The following is a 17,391-nucleotide window of genomic DNA, read 5'->3' as shown; positions in this document are numbered from 1 at the left end:
GGCACACAGCCCAGCGAAATACCCCTTGGAGGAACCTCGTCATTAGTAATAGGGTTAAGGAATGTGTGTTACGGACGACATTGCGTGATCCACTGGAAAACAGGTCGCTTTTAGCTCATTCAGTTACTCGCGAAGAGTGAGTGGGGGCGTAGAGCACGTGAATACGCAGGAAACACATTTCGTCCAAGCTTAGCTGTCGTAAGTCATTATGATTGTCAGTAGCGGCGGAGACAGCAGTAGTCAAAGCCGGTGGCGGCGGCGGCGGCGGCGACAGTGGAGATGATGGCGATGGCGGACCATGGACACCATCATCATCCGCTGTATCGCCAGCAACTCAGTTGGCGACACCGATGCAAGCGAAGAGCTTCTGGAACTCGGTGCACTCGAGGGCCAAGACGCCGTTGCTGTCGAGCATGCAGGCGGGGCGCCAGAACTCGGGGTCGACGCGGTCGAGGAGGCCCGGGTAGCTGTTCAGGCCCAGGGGCTCGGTGACGCCCCACGGGTTGCGTAGCACGATATACGAGCGGTCGCCGAACTGGCACCAACCCAGCACCGAGTAGGCGTGGTTGGCGACCAGGTTGGAGCCCTTGTACATCTTGCCCGTGGCGTACGTGTACGCGGCCATGGGGTTGATGGTCTTGAAGTTGACCGAGCAGGCGCGCACGATTCCCAGCAGCTCCTTGTGGCCGCGGTCGGCCGTGAAGAAGTAGTGGGGATCGCGGCCGTTGATCTGCGCCATGGCCTTGATGGGGTCACCGTACGCCGTCTGGGTGATGTCGGGGCGGTCGCTGCTGTCGCCCGTGATCCACTTGGCGAAGGCCTTCTCGTACAGCGCGGGCCAGATGTCCATGCGGTCGCTGGAGCGGGCGTAGATGCTGTCCATGCTGGAGTTGTTGACCGGGATCTCATGGTTCACCTTGACGGTCTGGGTGCTGTTGTTGTTGCGTCCACCCTTGTCGTGGAACTTGATCTCGAACTGTTGCTGGCGGCGGCGACTGTCATCGCGCTCGTCGTTGTAGTCGTGGCTGATGCTACGGGTGGAACGGTTGATGATGGCCGGGTTGGCCCAGAAGACCGAGAAGATGGCGGAAATGAGCCAAGAGTTGCTCAGAGCTCCCTGGACCGGGTCATCGAAGCGGTTGGCCACAGTACCGCAACGACTACGCATCATGTTGTTATTATAGCCGGAGGGCCTCTCGTTCATGCTGAGGCGGTTGTTGAAGTCCATGAACATCCGCTGCTGGTACTGGTGACGAGCCGTCTCTTCGGCGTAGCGCCAGGTGGCATTTGGCGGTGCCCACTGACCCTTGGAGCGACGGAACATGGTGGCCAGGTCGTTCACAGACATGGTGATCTGGGTGTTGGAGACGGTCTTGGAGAGGTTGTGGCCGTCAAGGATGACCCGAAGCTTGCCATTCTGAAGACGAGCCAGCTTCACCTTGGTGCTGCCAATGCCCTGGAGACCGACCTGCTCGAGATCATCGAGCTTCTCAACACGGGAAAGATCCGGGGTGACAAGGTCGTTCTCATCAAGAATTTTGACGTCGTCAGACTTGAGCAGCTCCGCAGTCTTGTTCTCCGAATCGAGCTTCAGACCAGCATAAAGGATGGAATCATGCTTCAGGTCAAAGAGCTCGTCATAGTCGGTTTGGAGGACATCCGAAACAATGCGGGCGCAGTCGCGGGTGTTGTGCTCCAGGCGGTGGCCCACCATCGACTCAACCAAAGCATAGGGGTTGATGGCGCCGACGACCACGTCACTGGGCTCCTTATCGGGGTCGGGGAACTTTCCAATATCCCCGCTGGAGACGCGGACATCCCGGAGGTCATCATACTCGTCCATAGTAGACGAGGGACGGGCATCGACCTTACGGCCAGTCAGAGCCTCAAAGAGAACATACGGGTCAACAGTGACCTCGTTGCGGGAGCCGGATGAAGAAGATTGGTTATACATATTGATCAACGAGTTATGATATGAACAGTAAGATATCTTGTAAGCAGTCGTTATTATGATGGAGGCGGGTGGCTTGAGGAGAAGAAAACTTCTGCTCTGGAACGGTAGGCTTGACGGTATTTATACCCCTTTCCGAAGCTGGGGAGCCTCAAGTCCTGCTCGCTGAAAGTGAGGGGAAATCACAGGTTGTAGGACTATGCACATGGAAAGGGAGGAATAGACTTACAACGTGCGTTAGGGCCCTACACCCAACCGGTGCGTAACTTCGTGATGGATCCATGACAACACAGGCGTTGGAGATCATTGGATTCACAGTGTAATGGTCCCAGAATTTGCGCTGGGGCTAGATCACCTTGCGAGTTTGGGCAGTGCGACTTGCCCCTATTGCTAAGAAAGGATGGGTATGATTGGATGCTCCTCCATCTGGACAAGGATCGAGATGGCTCCCGAAGGGTATCCAAACTTGTTCAACGTAATGGCTCGCCGCCATGTTGAACTCAGCTGAAAGCAGTGCATGTCCTCTGTGAGGGAGCAGGTTTCAGAGTTCATAACCAGGACCTTGCCCAGTTGCGGGCAGACTCTTCGGACAACCGCCTGCTCACGAGTTGCTTCAGGGATTCTCCCATACCATATGTATCAACGAAGCCTTCGTTTAGGCCCATGGAGACTCACAAATCCCCCGAAGCTGACTGACCAGAAACTGCGTAACCATTGGATCCCAACGGAATGAACGCTGCTGAGCATCTCTGTCTTCGGTCCGACCATATGCCCCGCTGATGGAATGGCGATGGAGATCTGCAGGGAGTGGAATTGACTTCGAGGTTGGAGTTGAGCTGCCCCAGACTCCTGTCCACTAATAGACGAAACTCAAACCTTGCAGTCCGGGATGCGGCTCAAAGCCTAGCTAGCACCTTGAGGCTGCGGGGGAACCGTGTTCCCGCCAAGGTACGCCTCTCTAGTAATAGTAGGCAAACCTTGTCCGAACGAATAGATCGATCTCTGCTCGCTTTCCACCGGTTTTTGGCGGCAAGCCAGGGGTGCCGACATGAGGTCAGTGTAACTTCCCTCAGCTACCACGTATGCAAAGTCAGTGCTTGGAAGCCGGCATATTAGGCTCGACAAAAATCTGGGGATGGTTTCCCGCATAAAGTTCCCCACGGGCGCCAAATACTGCCAGGCACCTGTATGTTCACAGTTCAAGCAAGGGGTACCCAAGCCAGAGCCGAAGCCAGAGCCGAAGCCAGAGCCAGAGCCAGCTGTTTGCTCACTCAGAACGAGCATCTGGGCAATGCTATGCTAGCTAACCGAAGAGTGTTGGGTCACAGCAAGGCTGCTGGGGCATTACCAGTACTGTACGCGCATACCCAAGCCAACCTTGATGGGAATTAGGACGAACATGCCTCCCCAGTGACGACCATCTAGCCACCAAAGAGTCCCCCAGCAAGCCCAGAACGCAGGCTGGTGGAGCGGGGACCAATCAGGACAATCGGGCTGCGAGACGGAACGACCTTTGTTGCAACGCGCAACACATTTCGAGTCCTTTTCATCATCGACAGTTCCTGTTGGGAACCTCGTGCGCAAACGTTCATGGTGATTGGCTGAAGCTGGAGGTCGTTAGGCTTGAGTTTGACCTCATAGATCGATAAGAAAAGACGTGGCGTTTCGGATATGTACAGGCAGGTCGCGGCAGGTCGCGTCCAGGGAACTGACTTTGCTGCAATGTAACGTACGCCGGCGATGAATGGGGAACCGAATGCTGCTCGAGATCGTACGATGATGACTTCTGCCCCGACATACGAGAAGTCGAGATGCAATGCAAAATATTTGGAGGAAGGAGGGGAAGCGCGGGCAGGCATGTTTGCTGCATACTGCCTGCCTTCAATGGTGAGCTGCAGCTAAAACTTTGAATTGGGCGACGGCAGTTTCAGAACGTACTGGACCTCGTCTCGGCACCTTTTCGCGCTTTTCTTTTTCGGGGCCAACAGACGGACGGACGTCTATTACGCCGGTTCGGCTGAACTGCAACTCCTGTGCCCGACCGCAACGGGGCAGAATATATTTATGCCAGGTAGTTAAAATCGGCTATGAAATCAGGAAGCACTAAACATATAAAGTTTGTGTAGAAGGGCATTTGCATCGCTTTCTTAATTGTAATTGAGCGCTGGATCAGATGAAATAAACATCGGACCTGCAGCGATGGCGACAACCCCTCAAGGCAGCATCTTCGTAACCGGCGCCAACGGCGGCCTAGGCTCGGCAATTGTGGACCAGATCGCCCGGACACCCGACTCTGGCTGCGAACTATCACGGTCTGTACACCATCCGCAGTCCGCAGCGAGCCGCGGCCGTGCAAAAGGTGCTTCAAAGTGCCGGGGCCGCAAACGGCCACCCTCGCCACCACAGCTACGACCTGGTGCCCCTGGACCTGGGCAGCCTGGCGAGCGTGCGGGCGGCGGGCGCGCTGCCGCGCCTCCGGGCGCTGGTGCTGAACGCGGGCTGGCAGGAGTACACGACGCAGACGCGGACGGCCGACGGCTTCGACCAGGCCTTCCAGGTCAACTACCTGTCGCACTTCCTGCTGACCCTGCTGCTGCTCGAGAGCCTGGACCGCGAGAGGGGCCGTGTCGTCGTGCTCGGCAGCTGGTCGCACGAGACGACGGACAGGCGCAACACGATGGGCCCCACCCACGGACGCCGCGTACACGGCCGAGCAGTACCGGCAGATTTTTGCGGGCCAGCCCATGGACACCGAGAAGGTCGCCACGGGGAAGTGGAGCTCGATGGTGGAACATCCGGGTGACGCCGACGCCGGGTATCGGAGATATGGCGCCTCCAAACTTGCCGAAGTCATGATGATGTGAATTCAAAGTGGAAGAAGCGGCTTCTTTTGGGGAAATAAAATTTGACACCATCCCCCCCATTCATCGAAATAGGCGCGAGCTATCCGAACGCATCGCGGCCGACCCCGCACTCTCCGCCCTCACCGTCGTCGGCGTGGACCCGGGCGCGATGCCGTCGAACCTGATAAGGGATCGCGGCACGCCGCTGCTGCGGTTCATGGCGGACTGGCTAATGCCGTGGCTGGTGCCCATCATGTCGTGGTTTCAGCCCAACGGCAACTTCCGCACCACGGCCCAGTCGGCGCGGGACGTGCTGCGCGCGGCAGGTCTCTTCTCCGGCAACGATGCCTCGGCCAATGGGACGTACTTCAACGGCTCCGTGGTCGGTGACGTCGGGCCCGAGGCCAAGGACGATGTCAAGTGCAAGACGCTGTGGACCGACGGGGTCCGGTTCGCCGAGGTCCAGGACGGTGATACGGTGCTTGCCGACTGGCGATAGATAGATAGACATGATACAATCAGAATGAATTTGACTGATTTTACCCTCTGCATGGCATACATTACAGGCATCAGGTGTTGGGTGTCTTATGCATGGGGGGTACATCTATGGAGCTGGAATGGATCTTGTAGTTCTTCCCGCCTCTTCTCCACTGCAGTTGTCAAGTCAAATATCAATGTACATCACGACATATACGAATAAAAAATATGAAGATGAGAAAGAACATGGTGTCCATATGAATATGACCTTTTTCATTTTTGTTTGACGAATATCAATTAACAGGCTACAACAAACGACTGTTATCTGAAAGTGTGCTGTCCATGCTGCATCTCTATGATTCTTGGGGTTACTTAATACCGGGATAGACCAATCGACGCATTGCGTTCCTTCCCCTTTCTTGGCCGGCCATTCCTACGATCAAAAGGAAAGTGTCTGTTTCGGAAGGGAAAAAACCATGCCAGTTGAAGAAAACGACCAATTCCATGTCAATTGGCAACCCGTTCTTTCTCTGCATTTTCTCTATTCGTCACGGCCCGATGATGGGCATTGAGGGTTGAAGCCTCCTGAAACGGAGAGCAACTGCCGCAGCTGCCAGCCGGAGCCTTTCTAAGGCGGAGGCAAGCCTCCCATACCGTCAGGACCGCCGCCACCACCTCGAATGCGACGATGAGCCTCTTGCTTATCTGCTTCGGTGATTTGGCTGTCGTTCTTGCGCATATCAGGAGTCCACTGAGGAACTTCGGGACTGTGACCAATGGACATGCCAGCACGAACCTATATTATAACATTAGCTTTGCCTTGACAAGGAACTGCGATCGGGTGGATGAACATACCAGAGTTTCCAATGCACTGTTGGAATTGTCCACCAGGTCAGCATCGTATACCATGCTCCCCTCCTCAAACAGCACCACAATCGTACTGCCTCCGAATTTGAAGTAGCCAAGCTCTTCCGCCCTCTTAACCTCGTCACCCTCCTTGCGTGTGATTACAGTGCTGCCGACCATCATGGCGCCCACACATATGACCATAACGCGCCCAAACTTGGGGCTGTCGATAGGGCAGATCACGCGAACGTTTTCTCCGTATACGTCAAGCGCCGAACGAATGGCCATGGGGTTGACAGTGTAGTACTCCCCAGCAATCAACTTGGGTTCTCGCAGGATACCATCAACAGGAATGTGGAAACGATGGTAATCTTGTGGTGCCAGTCGGAAGATGCCCATTGCGCCATTCTCGTAACGCGGAGCGTCCTCGGGATAAGCATTACCAAGCAGTCTCTTGACCGAGAACTCGCGGCCCTTGACCCAGATCTTGGTGGCTTGGTCCATACGGTTGAAGACAACGGATCGGCAGTCGGCAGGTGAAACGAGTATATTGGGGTCGTCAGGGGCCGAGCAAGGTCGGGCATCTGGCTTGAGAGCACGATAGAAAAACTCATTGAAGTTCTTGAACTGGTCCATCGGCAATAAGACCTCGGACATGTCGAGGTTGTGGAACTCAATGAAGCCAGGAATTTCGGACTTGGAAGCCGGGTCGTCGTACTTCTTGCCTTGCTTGATACTCAAACCCTTGAGCAGTTTACGGACTGCACATCAAGTTAGTACGAAATCGTTCGATTACTTCACCGCAGGAACGAACTTACTTCGCTTCTTCTCCATATCCCTAGATTTCAAGCCCTTGTAAAGTAGACGGATGCCAAGTCGGACATATACACTCATCTTCTCTTCGTTGATTTGGCCAGTGAGACGATCTTGCACGAGGATGTTGGCCGAATTGGCGCCCAACTTGTAGCCACCGTAAGAAATCTTCGTGATGACCTTGGAATACCACTTCCTCTGGGCCTGGCTCGCTGTGACAAACCCACCCATCATCAACGAATTGACTTGCCTCCAATCTTGACTGGCGCAAGTGGCAATATGAGTGATGATGTCAGCATCCCTACGCTTGTTGAGTCGCGGTTGGTGACAGATCGGGCATTCCCGAATTTCGACAACATGTTCCTCCTTGTAGTCATCGTTCAGGTCATCCTTTTCCAGGTTCACGCCTTCTTCCCCGGGCGTGTTGAGGTCGGGTACATTCAGGGTAGATGTCGCTGGCTGCTGACCTTGAACCTCGGAAGACTCTGGGCTGAGCACGAAAGAGCCAGCTTCGCTAGGGGTTTCAAGCGGAGTGGAAGAAGAACTAGATGACTCCTGGTTGGTCATATGTAAGGTAGCCTTCAGCTTATCCGCATCTGGGAGCATATGCTTCATCTTGTCACCAAGGCCCTGTACCTTCTTCTGTAGTTGATCCTCCAAACAGATAACAGCCTCGTCTACGGTGAGATCGGGCGTCTCGTTATCAGCAGCCTTGTGTGGGAACCGTTGAAAGAAACTATCGATGGTAGATTCTTTCAGCGTCGAGCCGAGCGTATCCAGCATAGTAGTCAGCTCGACCTTGCTGATGTCACCACTCTCATCGGTGTCATACTGTCTGAGCATTGCGCGCCAGAATTGTTGCCGAAGCGCGGGGTAGGGCATATACTTGGCGCGGATATAGAGCTGTGGGTTGTGCTTGGCCTCCCATTTTTCCTGGTTCTTCATCTTGAGAGGAATCGTGAAACTAATGAAATCCGAGTCGTCATCGGAAGTATCGCTGCCCTCAGCGTTGAGGGAAGGAACCTCTCCAGGTTGGAGCAGGCTAGGGTTAGGAGCCGATGTAGGCGCTGCTCCGGGAGATGTGCCTCGCTGTGTCGCAGTTGATGACGCGGAAGGGTTCTTGGTCAATGGCGGCCGGCCCTTCAGACTCTGCTGAGAAGGACTCCTCGATATTGTCAATCTACTGAACTTTGACGCCTTCTTCGCAGGCTCGTATTCTGGAGGATCCTTGAGGTCATACAACCCAGTCTCTGGGTCCGCCTTAGGAGCCTTCTCGATCAGCTCTCTAAGGGGCAGACTGGAAGACGCAATAAAATCATTGCCCGAGTACTTGTCGCGGTCTATAACGGTGAATGAGAACGAGTAGGTCTGCTCGTGACCCAGCACTTGGAACAGCATCTTCTCGTTGAAGATGGGGTTTAGGTTATGCCTGATATACTTTGTCCGGTATGTTTTCTTGCCAAGCGAGGCAACAACGAACGGGTCCATGTCGAAACTGGTCCTAGTCAGGTTGTGCTCAGGCGGGAGATCGGTAATGTTGATGATCTCCAGGAAAATGAGACCAACAACATCGTTGCCGCTGTGGGTAAACTCGTAAGGGTTTTGTCTCTTCTTGCGCTTCAGCCCTCGGATTCTCAATCTTCTCTTCCGCTTCTCGATGGTTTCGGGCTTGCTCGGGTCTTCATCCTCGGGGGTCGCGTCATCCTCATCGTCTATCAGCTCATCGTCATAATCATCATCCTGCGAGTTGTCGGATCCACTGCGCTGCAAATCCTGGGGTTCCACGGCCGATTTGTTGGATGTGGTAGGAGCCAGGATCGGGGTTCTTGTGGGTGTCACGTTGCGCGAACCACTGTCGCTGGCTGTACCGGCGAGCAGGCGTAATTTCTCCAGGATTTGGGCATCTGTGGCGTCTTTGTCGGATGAATCGAAAATGGTGCATTGCAGCAGGACCTCGCCCGATACAATGTCGTCCTTCTTTTTCTTGCCTCGCTTGCTCTGCAGCGGGTACCACGTAGGATCCTGTGCCGTCTTGTCATTCGCGAATATCTCCTCGAGAGCCAGATCGAATTCGCCCAGGTAATCTTTCCCGAACCTGTCCTTATCCCAGCAGATGGCGTCCAGTAGAAGATTCTCCACACCGGTGACGGGAATAGTACATATCACGTTCCAGTCCGGGTCGAGTGTCTTGGGGACGCAATGAGTTGTAAACTTGGAATCGCCGCAGGTCAATTGAAGATACTGCCCGAACTCTAGTCAGTACGCGATCCCCAAAGCTTTGCATCTGGAAGTCTGGCTTTGACTTACCGGATCAGAAGTTCCCGAACGATCCTTCGCAGCTAGATTCCTTGCCTAAACGAAATTCTGGTCAGTGGGCTCGGTCTCGGTAGAATCTTCCGCTCTTGTTCTTCTACTAGCACTGTCCCCCTCCGGCAGCGAGCATGGTGTGGTTTCTTACGCGAATCACGATGACTTTCAGAACCAAGCCCGCCCAAGCTTCTTTCTTTCCGTCGGCACTGAGCATGGTGTCTGATTTGCCCGTTCGCAGCGGACTGCTGCTTCGACTGTTGTTGGAGGAATTGGTGTTGGAGCTCGAATGCGGTTTCAGCCGCGAGGGAATGATGCGGACCATATTGAACTACACACAGGCGGGGGCTCCGTAGGGGGGCACACGCGCGTAAACCCTTTAGCTCTCTCTCTCGCGCAGATCGATCGTCTTTGTTGGGTGGGCAGCACAAGGGGAGCGGGGGAGGGAAATGCGAGCTGCGAGCCCAGTGACGTGGATGAAGTCGGACTCTGGTGTCCTATTAGACGTATTCTTGGATATCCTAGGAAGGAAGGAAAAAAACTTGGCTATTTGAAATGCAGTCGAAGGGGTTCGTTGCCTACTTTGACCTGCGGCAACCCCCTAAACTCCTGCTGCAACAGACCAGCTCACTAAAACGAAACAAAGATTGGGACCAACTGAAGCTCGAGCTTGGATCAATTGCAGCTGAGCCGAGACCTGAAAGCCACCAACCAACTAGACGTCCAAGCGCCTCTTTCCTGATGATGTCAACAGCTGAAATGGACGGGTACAGGATCGTTGTACCACTTTTTCCAGGGGGAAAGCAGGGCACTAGAGGGCACCTCGGCAGGGGAAACAGGGTTGAAGAACGGAAAGGCAAATTGAAAGTAGCGATATTTCATATAATAGAGAGGGTCATATCAAGGGATGGCTAGGTTAAATTTGAGAAAAAAGGAGTAGTCAAGAACGACACACCCTGCTGCTGGATCTACATATAGATATGTGGTTCGTTAATGGTGTTCAAGACATCTGTAGCTGTGTCTCTCCTGTCTGACGTTGCAGGCGATGCGGTCAAGGATCAGGTAGGCAGGCAGGCAGGGCATTAGACAGGGCAATACCTACTCCGTAACAATAATGCGCGCATGGGCATTGGCATTGGCATTGGCGGGGTAGATAGAGCCGATTTACCGGGCCATGCCAGGGCTGATGTCGATATTCTGATCGCGATTGAGCGCTAAGTTTGGAAAGAAAGAAAAGTCCATCTTCCCAAACTGTACTGGACAACATTGTGGCAGTAAACAACGGCATCATTGCCGCGCCAGTGAAGATCATTAACCAATCCACCGTCAGGTCTGGTTATGGGTGTACTCGCCATGTAGATCGAGTGGCCTAGCCTGCCTGAGGGTAATTCCCTCAACATGGTACACAACATTATACATATATAGCCTACCTAAGTACATGTATGTTGATTACCTAGGTAGGTAAGGTAGGTAGCTGGTCTTGGTGACCTACATGTACCATAGTTGGGCCTCAGAAAAAGGATGGATTGGCGGACAGATATAACGATTGTTTAGTGGATGGAGGAGAGATGCCCGTCCGCGCCCGTCTATCCTTTTCCCTGTTGGCGATCGATTGGCATTGCCGCAATGCACTGTGTAGCCGTTGGCCCTTACTGTTTCAAACGCTACCTTATTCCCCCAGCAGCAATTATTATTAGAATGTCTCCGTAGGCACTTACTGTTGTATCATAGCCAATGGCGGCATTTTCGGTTGCCATCAGACCAAATGAGCAATCGGTATTCGCTTTCGTCGTATTGATAGGTTAGATATCAGTTGAAGTTAATTGTCCTTCTTAGGGACCGTTGATCATTCCTGTCTGTCCCACACAGATAGCAGCCATAGCATGCACCTATGGGCAGAGAGCTGGATGGCTGAGGGCCACCTACGTAAGTAAGATGATGGGCGGTGGTGAGATTGGCCGGCACATTCGGCCTCGGACTGACAGCATCGCGATGCTCCGCAAGCGCGTCCCTCGTATCAAATGACTCGCACGGGAGCGAACTGGAAACCTTGACGCGTACTCAGCGGTTATTCGGACGTTGTGTCGGTCTCCTCAGGCTCTTCCGCAGCTCGCGACTTGCTACATCCTGCTGCATCCACCGGAGGCATTCGAGACATGTTTGACAGGCTGTGTATGGGTGAAAAAGGCCATTTAGTATCCAACAAACTGCAAAGCCTACCTACGACACGCCAGCCGTACAAAGGAGGGCGGATATGTCTACACTGCTATCTCAATCGTCACGCTGCGTTCCTCCTTTTGCACCTGTAAAACCCCCCGTATTACAGGTTTCCACGTACATGACTAATAAAAGCAAGCAAGCAACGCGGCTCTCAAGCTATTGGTGTCAGGCACATAGCAAAAGTCCTCCCGTCAACAACCAATAATACAGGACTGGTCGGATTCATGATGGAAATGTTGCCTCTGGGCATACAACCTCTACGTCCTGCCCTGTCATTCGTCCGTCATTGGGCGAGTAAGTACGCAGATGAGCGAGTAAGTACGCAGATGAGTAAGTAGTTGAGCCGAACAGCCGTGGTTGAGATTTTGCCAGCAAAGTCGTGTAACCGGCCCTTAACAGCAGCCATCGCTTAGATGAGAACCTCTCCGAGGCAATCAACCACGCAAGGCCTTTGATAATTGTCTCAATTTCATATAATTTCAAAACACCTGTAGTACCGCGCACGTGAAACGTTTCAGGGTCGGTCCAATTACATTTGATTCAGCTATCTATAAATGGGATATTATCCAAATAGAACAGCCACCTGATGGCGCCCAATAAAGCACATTGGGACCGTGTGTATGTAAGTAGCCAACTTCCCTTGTCATTCTTCGCCGAACGCCTCGCCATGTATGATTAACGGACTCTTGCCCTTTCCGGAAAACAAATTAAACCCCGAATAAACAGAAAACGGTAACGACAAGCCATAATAAGGATACGCTTATGCCTGGGCAGGAGGAACGATACTGGCGGATGTCTCGTCGACATCCTCCAACCCCGGCGTCTTGAGCTCCGAGAAAGTCTCAGGCCACAGGAACATCTTGTCCTCCCTGCTGGGCGTCATGGCGGCAAACCGGGAGACGGACTGTTGGCTGGAGACGCGACGCCACAAGTTGGCGCGCGGGTTGAAAATGGCCGGCAGGCCCTTGCCGGCAGTCTTCGCGGTGTCCTCGTCCCGGATCTTCTCGAGCTGCTTCTGGATGTCGGCGAAGGAGTCGAAGGGCCAGTACTTGATCTGGTTTTCGATGCAGTACTCCTCGAGCCGCAGCCCGCGGCGGGCGAAGAGGACGTCGGCCTCCCGGGCCGCGGGGAGGTCGGACACGCCGTCGCCGATGAAGACGATGAGCGGGACGGTGCCGTCTTCGCACGCCAGCTCGGCCGCGCTACGGGCCTCGTTGATGGACAGGGCCTTGTCGTGGCCGAGCTCGGTGTCGTGCCGCCAGATGGGCTTCCATCCGTCGTCCTTGATCTCGGCATCGTTGGCGACAATATCAATGTGAGCAGATGCCTCCTCGCCCAAGAAAGTGTCGAGCACCTTTCGGAGGATGGGCTTCAAGCCGGCAGAGATAACGTTGAAAGGTACGTTGTTGGCCAGGCACCAGTTATGGAAGCTTTGGAAATCGCGGTCAATCTCCAGAGTTCGTTCCATCACCTCGAAGCCATCATCAAATGGGACTTTCAGTGAGCCCCACATCTCCTCTGATACATCCCGGAAGGATCGCTCTCCAGTCTTGATTTGTTCGTCAAGGATTTCTCGTCGTTTCGAACCGCAGCCATGGGCGTCAAACAGAATGTGGCCGGTGTCTTGCATGAAGATCGTGCCATCGAAATCTTAAGACATGTTAGCATCATGGAATGTGAGACGGGGTGGTATGGCTGGAGGCGGTATTCGTCAAGATACCCCGGGACTAGGCACTAGCTTGCCGGTGTTTTCTAACGTACCTGAGAAGCAGATGATTTTTCGCTTTTGGTCCGGGGCGCTGGCCTGGGACAGGGCCATCGTCTTGGCCACAGGCGCCCGCGGGGGAGTGATGGCAGTAGGCATGTTGGATATGAAGTAAGATGTTGGGTAGCGTATAAGCTTTGGCACGAGCAGATGTCTAAGAGAAGATGCAAATCAAGTCACGCTATTGCTTGCTTATGCAGTGGGAAGGGCGAATCGATAATACTCTAATACTGAGGAATTTGGTCAAGGGCAAAGGGGAGAGAAAAGAGGCTTATATAAGAGACCAAGTGCGTCCGAGGACACGGGCTTTGGCGGGTTCATGTCGAGGCTTACTCCCAATACAGGAGCAGCGCACGCAAACTCTTCACGGTGACGAAGGCGAGGTTAGGTTGTGGACTATCGTCGCTTTGGGTAGTGCGTGCCAGAGAGAACCTCCAAACGTAATCCTGCATGTGGCACTCGCAGGGATGCATAGGGCATGTTTTCCATAACCTCATAACGCGGAGGAGCCACACACGAGCCCAACGGCCAAAGCACGGGGCTGGCTAATGGGAACGGCAGTACATAGACATATGTCGAAACGCAACCTGCCGACGGCGTATCCGCATGCATCTCCTCGCTCAGAGAGACCCAAGTCCCGCATCCGGTGCCAAGAGTATCCACTCGACGACTTGCAACGATAACCTAGCCCGGTCTATTGTCGATGTGGTCAGCGAATGGCTGATGACAGGCCGACTTGGGTTCGCTTGGTGCTATGACTTAACTGGCTTCCGACAGCCAGCGGGCCAGAAAGCGGGCGTCAAACCCGCTTGATCCCCATGTCTTCTCCTACGGAGACCCCTAACACCTAAGGTCCAGACTTGGGGCGAGGTTTCATTCCTTGTTGGGGTGCATTTTGTGGGCGTCTGGACTGGTATGGAACTAGTGATCAACACTCTGAAAACCGATCACGATCCTAATCGAGTATGCGAACTTGGCCCATCGAAAATTCGGTGTCAGTGAAGACATAGCCGAGTTGCGCATCTTCATATCGCGCTTGCCGACACAGATTAGAGCACATTTCGCTTGTGATACGGGCGCAGTAGTGCCTCCGGGTTGGTTGCAACCCACAGCGTGTGGAACACCCTCCGTTATCTGGTTAGCATGCCTTGCGTCTCTCTCTGTCGAAGCCACAATATGGCAGTAGGCTTACTCGAGGCGCAGGTGCTAATTGGTAGGTTGCGGGACGAGGATGTCCGACAAGTCCGGGAAGCGAATGATGTCATGGCTTGACTAGCAAACTCCTACTCCTATTCTTATCACTGAAGCTGCAGTGGCACATTACGTTTGGTGGCCACCGAATGGACCGATAGCCATGATAGTTAGTGCCTGGTGTATGTAGGTGAGAACTCCGCAATCCATAGCTCCTTTTCCCCATGCAGCAACCCCTCGTTTCGGACCGGGCCTTATGGGGGATAACGGTGGGCGGTGAGGGGATGATGTGTGTGGATGTTTTCTGGATGTTGTCTCGTGAAAATGAGAAGCACAAAGGGGACAGTCTTGGCTGGAATCCTAGTCCCTGCCCTGCCCCTTTACTGCCACGATTAACGATCGAGACTATTTGATACATGACTGCCAGGGCCTGATATCATAATTACACTTGTGAAAGAAAAAATTGGGTGCTTTCTTTATGTACATTTATCGATAGCATATTGTAATCGAAACCACATTTCACGAATATCATATAACGGGTCTTCTCCATGTCTACGTAATAAGTGACTTTTTGCGCTGTGTATCGTCGCGATCGCGATCATGTTGCCGAGCAGCCCTACCCAGAAGCCCTACCCTATCATTACGAGGTGTTGTCGCCCCTTGCGCCGGCCATCCACTGAGTAAGTGAGTGCATCGTATCATTCTCTGCACTCGATCCTTCTCAGGCAGCTCCTCTTTCGATGCTGCTAAGCCAATCATGTACCGGGGTCCTATGGTTCAGCGCCAAATAGGAAGGACATTCATTCACTATGTAGCGCCAGTCCTGCACTTGCATCGTCATTGCGCGTCTCAAGGGACTCGTTCTAAATCGGAATAACAACTACTCAGTTTTCACGATATGTTTCCTTATTATCTTACCAAGTTGCAGATGACGTCTACTTGCTCACGGGTGCATATCGAAGACCCTGGAGACAGACCGGCAATTACCCTAAGCAACAGCAGAATATGGCCATGAAGTAGCCATTGCATAGGACCGGTGAACTACTGGCTACAATTCTTCACAATCACTGCAGGTAGGCCGATTGCATCGTTTTTCGCTACCCGGCAACACGTAACGCCCTTTCCGGAAAGGCCACATCAATCGTTAATGGAGGTACGCTATGAACAGTCTACTGCTCATTTCACTCTTTTCCATTGGAACCAACGATCTCCCCTTGCGAGGCTTTTTCACGATTAACAATGCATGCCATGTTGTCATACTGCTTCATTGTCATCTTGGTGTGCTCAGTTCTACCCCTGCAAGGCAGTTGTTCATGTCGTATGATTGGCTTTTTTATTATTTTTGCCATTCTCCTCTCAAAATCTAAAAACTCGTGCCAAGTGCCCCTATGCCGAAACTTTGGCACTGAACTTCGATGCGGCCTTGTCAAACAACGCATCCTTCTCCGCCAGATCGGTGAGGAAGGGGTGCGTGGGGTCGACACTTTGTAGGGACGCGGTAAGCTCCGAGGGGTTCTTTCCAGTCACAATGTTGAGAACAAGGAGGTTGGCGATCGCTTCGGCGTATTTGGGGTCCTTCTGCACGGCCTGCTCCAATGCAGCCTGTGCTTCCTCGACTCGCCGAGGTGAAGCTCACAGACGGACTGCGAGACCAGGGTGACGATGGATGATGTGGAAGGAGCTTGCGCCAGTTCCTCGAATACGTAGAATGCTTGTTGGTACCGATCACCGCCCTAGAATGAAAAATCGTGATAAGTCAATGCTGCCCTTAAGAGAAGAAGCAGACATGGAGAACCTACCATTCTTACGCCAACCCAAGATTCTGCCAGGTTCACCAGTAAACTGTCTTGAGCCCAGCTACGTGCAGCCTTGACCTCCTTGAGGGCTAGGTCTGACCGGTTTTGCAGCAGATGGATCTGTGTAATGAGAGCAACCGCTTCGACTAATCGGTCGGTTAGCATTTCAAGCCAGACAGGAACCCCTTGCAGATTGAAGTGTAGACCCACGGTTGCCGGAATGTTGCGACAGTAGCGCCAGCGCCTCCTCGCTCTTTCCAGCGGCCTGCAGAACAGTGCCGCCAACGGTCTGGACCGTCGCGTTGTCGCCCGACGAGCTGGCCAGCCCCTCGATCGTCTCCACCGCCGCGTCCGTCTTGCCCAGGCTGTGCTGCACCAGGGCGCCGACGGCAACCAGCTCGGGCTCCGACTCGCCTTGCACTTCTGCGATCACATCGTCGGCTTGGCCCAGGGCGATGCGGGCGCGGAGGGCGAGGACTCGGCAGGGAGGGCGTTTTCGGGGGACAGGGCCGAGGTGTCGAAATCGACGACTTCCTGGTACTGGCCCTGGTGGAAGTGGTTGTGAATGTTGATGAGTTCGCCCTCGGCGCCGAAAGGATCCATCTTGAAGTATTGGGACTCAGATTGTGCGAACCGTTGCAGTTTGTTTCTGTTGCAATGCTGAGATCTACCTAGTGTCGCAAGCTTCAAGGCCAGATACGTGCTTACTTAAGGTAAGGTACTGAATCAATAAAGCTGCTAGGTGGCAGACAGGGGCTGTTGATCGAATATTCTTGGCATGTGGCCCGTGCAGGCAGCTTGACCAGCCGCCGTAGCTATTCGGCCGCTATTCGAGCAAGTGGAAGTAACGACACCTTTCTCCCTCATATCTCACTCACCAGCATGCTGGTGATTATAAGCTTCTTTCGCCGGTCGTTTAGGCCCGATTGAGGCCGCCAGTGTCACTTGATATTTGGTGCCTCCGTAACGCGTTGCCTGTGTGTATGCTCGACAGACTTGGCAACATCTATTCCATTCTGCGCTATCAATCAATTATGCATTTTATATCCTTGAATGATCTCCCTGTATCTGGTTTACCCTGCCCTCTTACATGAGTTCCTATCAAGCTTAGCACGAGCATCACGAGGTGGTGCACTACTTCGTACTCGTAAGAGTCGCATTAAAAATGCCAGTGTTCTCGTT

General features: G+C 53.5%; 6 protein-coding genes across 6 annotated transcripts; 1 reads left to right on the top strand and 5 right to left on the bottom strand.

Moving 5' to 3' along the window:
- Positions 1 to 334: 334 nt before the first annotated feature.
- Positions 335 to 1,954, bottom strand: PG994_005750 (cysteine proteinase; the record flags this gene model as incomplete). The annotated part of the gene is made up of 1 exon (XM_066857159.1): positions 335 to 1,954. One exon carries the CDS (start codon positions 1,952 to 1,954, stop codon positions 335 to 337), a length of 1,620 nt encoding a protein of 539 aa, XP_066716428.1.
- Positions 1,955 to 3,372: 1,418 nt separating this feature from the next.
- Positions 3,373 to 3,810, bottom strand: PG994_005749 (uncharacterized protein; the record flags this gene model as incomplete). Its single annotated transcript, XM_066857158.1, has 1 exon — positions 3,373 to 3,810. The coding sequence occupies one exon, from the start codon at positions 3,808 to 3,810 to the stop codon at positions 3,373 to 3,375; it is 438 nt and encodes a 145-aa protein (XP_066716427.1).
- A 340-nt stretch (positions 3,811 to 4,150) lies between these two features.
- Positions 4,151 to 5,293, top strand: PG994_005748 (uncharacterized protein; the record flags this gene model as incomplete). Its single annotated transcript, XM_066857157.1, has 3 exons — positions 4,151 to 4,263; positions 4,358 to 4,750; positions 4,888 to 5,293. The coding sequence occupies 3 exons, from the start codon at positions 4,151 to 4,153 to the stop codon at positions 5,291 to 5,293; spliced, it is 912 nt and encodes a 303-aa protein (XP_066716426.1).
- A 606-nt stretch (positions 5,294 to 5,899) lies between these two features.
- On the bottom strand, positions 5,900 to 9,562 carry PG994_005747 (uncharacterized protein; the record flags this gene model as incomplete). The annotated part of the gene is made up of 5 exons (XM_066857156.1): positions 5,900 to 6,067; positions 6,127 to 6,878; positions 6,936 to 9,171; positions 9,238 to 9,282; positions 9,389 to 9,562. The coding sequence occupies 5 exons, from the start codon at positions 9,560 to 9,562 to the stop codon at positions 5,900 to 5,902; spliced, it is 3,375 nt and encodes a 1,124-aa protein (XP_066716425.1).
- A 2,655-nt stretch (positions 9,563 to 12,217) lies between these two features.
- Positions 12,218 to 13,321, bottom strand: PG994_005746 (Pdp3-interacting factor 1; the record flags this gene model as incomplete). The annotated part of the gene is made up of 2 exons (XM_066857155.1): positions 12,218 to 13,107; positions 13,219 to 13,321. 2 exons carry the CDS (start codon positions 13,319 to 13,321, stop codon positions 12,218 to 12,220), a joined length of 993 nt encoding a protein of 330 aa, XP_066716424.1.
- A 2,478-nt stretch (positions 13,322 to 15,799) lies between these two features.
- PG994_005745 (uncharacterized protein) lies at positions 15,800 to 17,093 on the bottom strand (the record flags this gene model as incomplete). The annotated part of the gene is made up of 6 exons (XM_066857154.1): positions 15,800 to 16,000; positions 16,054 to 16,146; positions 16,213 to 16,355; positions 16,420 to 16,755; positions 16,918 to 17,035; positions 17,088 to 17,093. The coding sequence occupies 6 exons, from the start codon at positions 17,091 to 17,093 to the stop codon at positions 15,800 to 15,802; spliced, it is 897 nt and encodes a 298-aa protein (XP_066716423.1).
- Positions 17,094 to 17,391: the final 298 nt, after the last annotated feature.

The sequence above is a fragment of the Apiospora phragmitis genome, assembly GCF_038363925.1.
Source record: "Apiospora phragmitis strain CBS 135458 chromosome Unknown utg000006l:1.0-5683423.0:1.0-5690449.0, whole genome shotgun sequence".
NCBI classification, from domain to species: Eukaryota; Fungi; Ascomycota; class Sordariomycetes; order Amphisphaeriales; family Apiosporaceae; genus Apiospora; species Apiospora phragmitis.
Note: the sequence above shows the minus strand (reverse complement) of the source record. Positions and strands in the feature narration are given on the sequence as shown.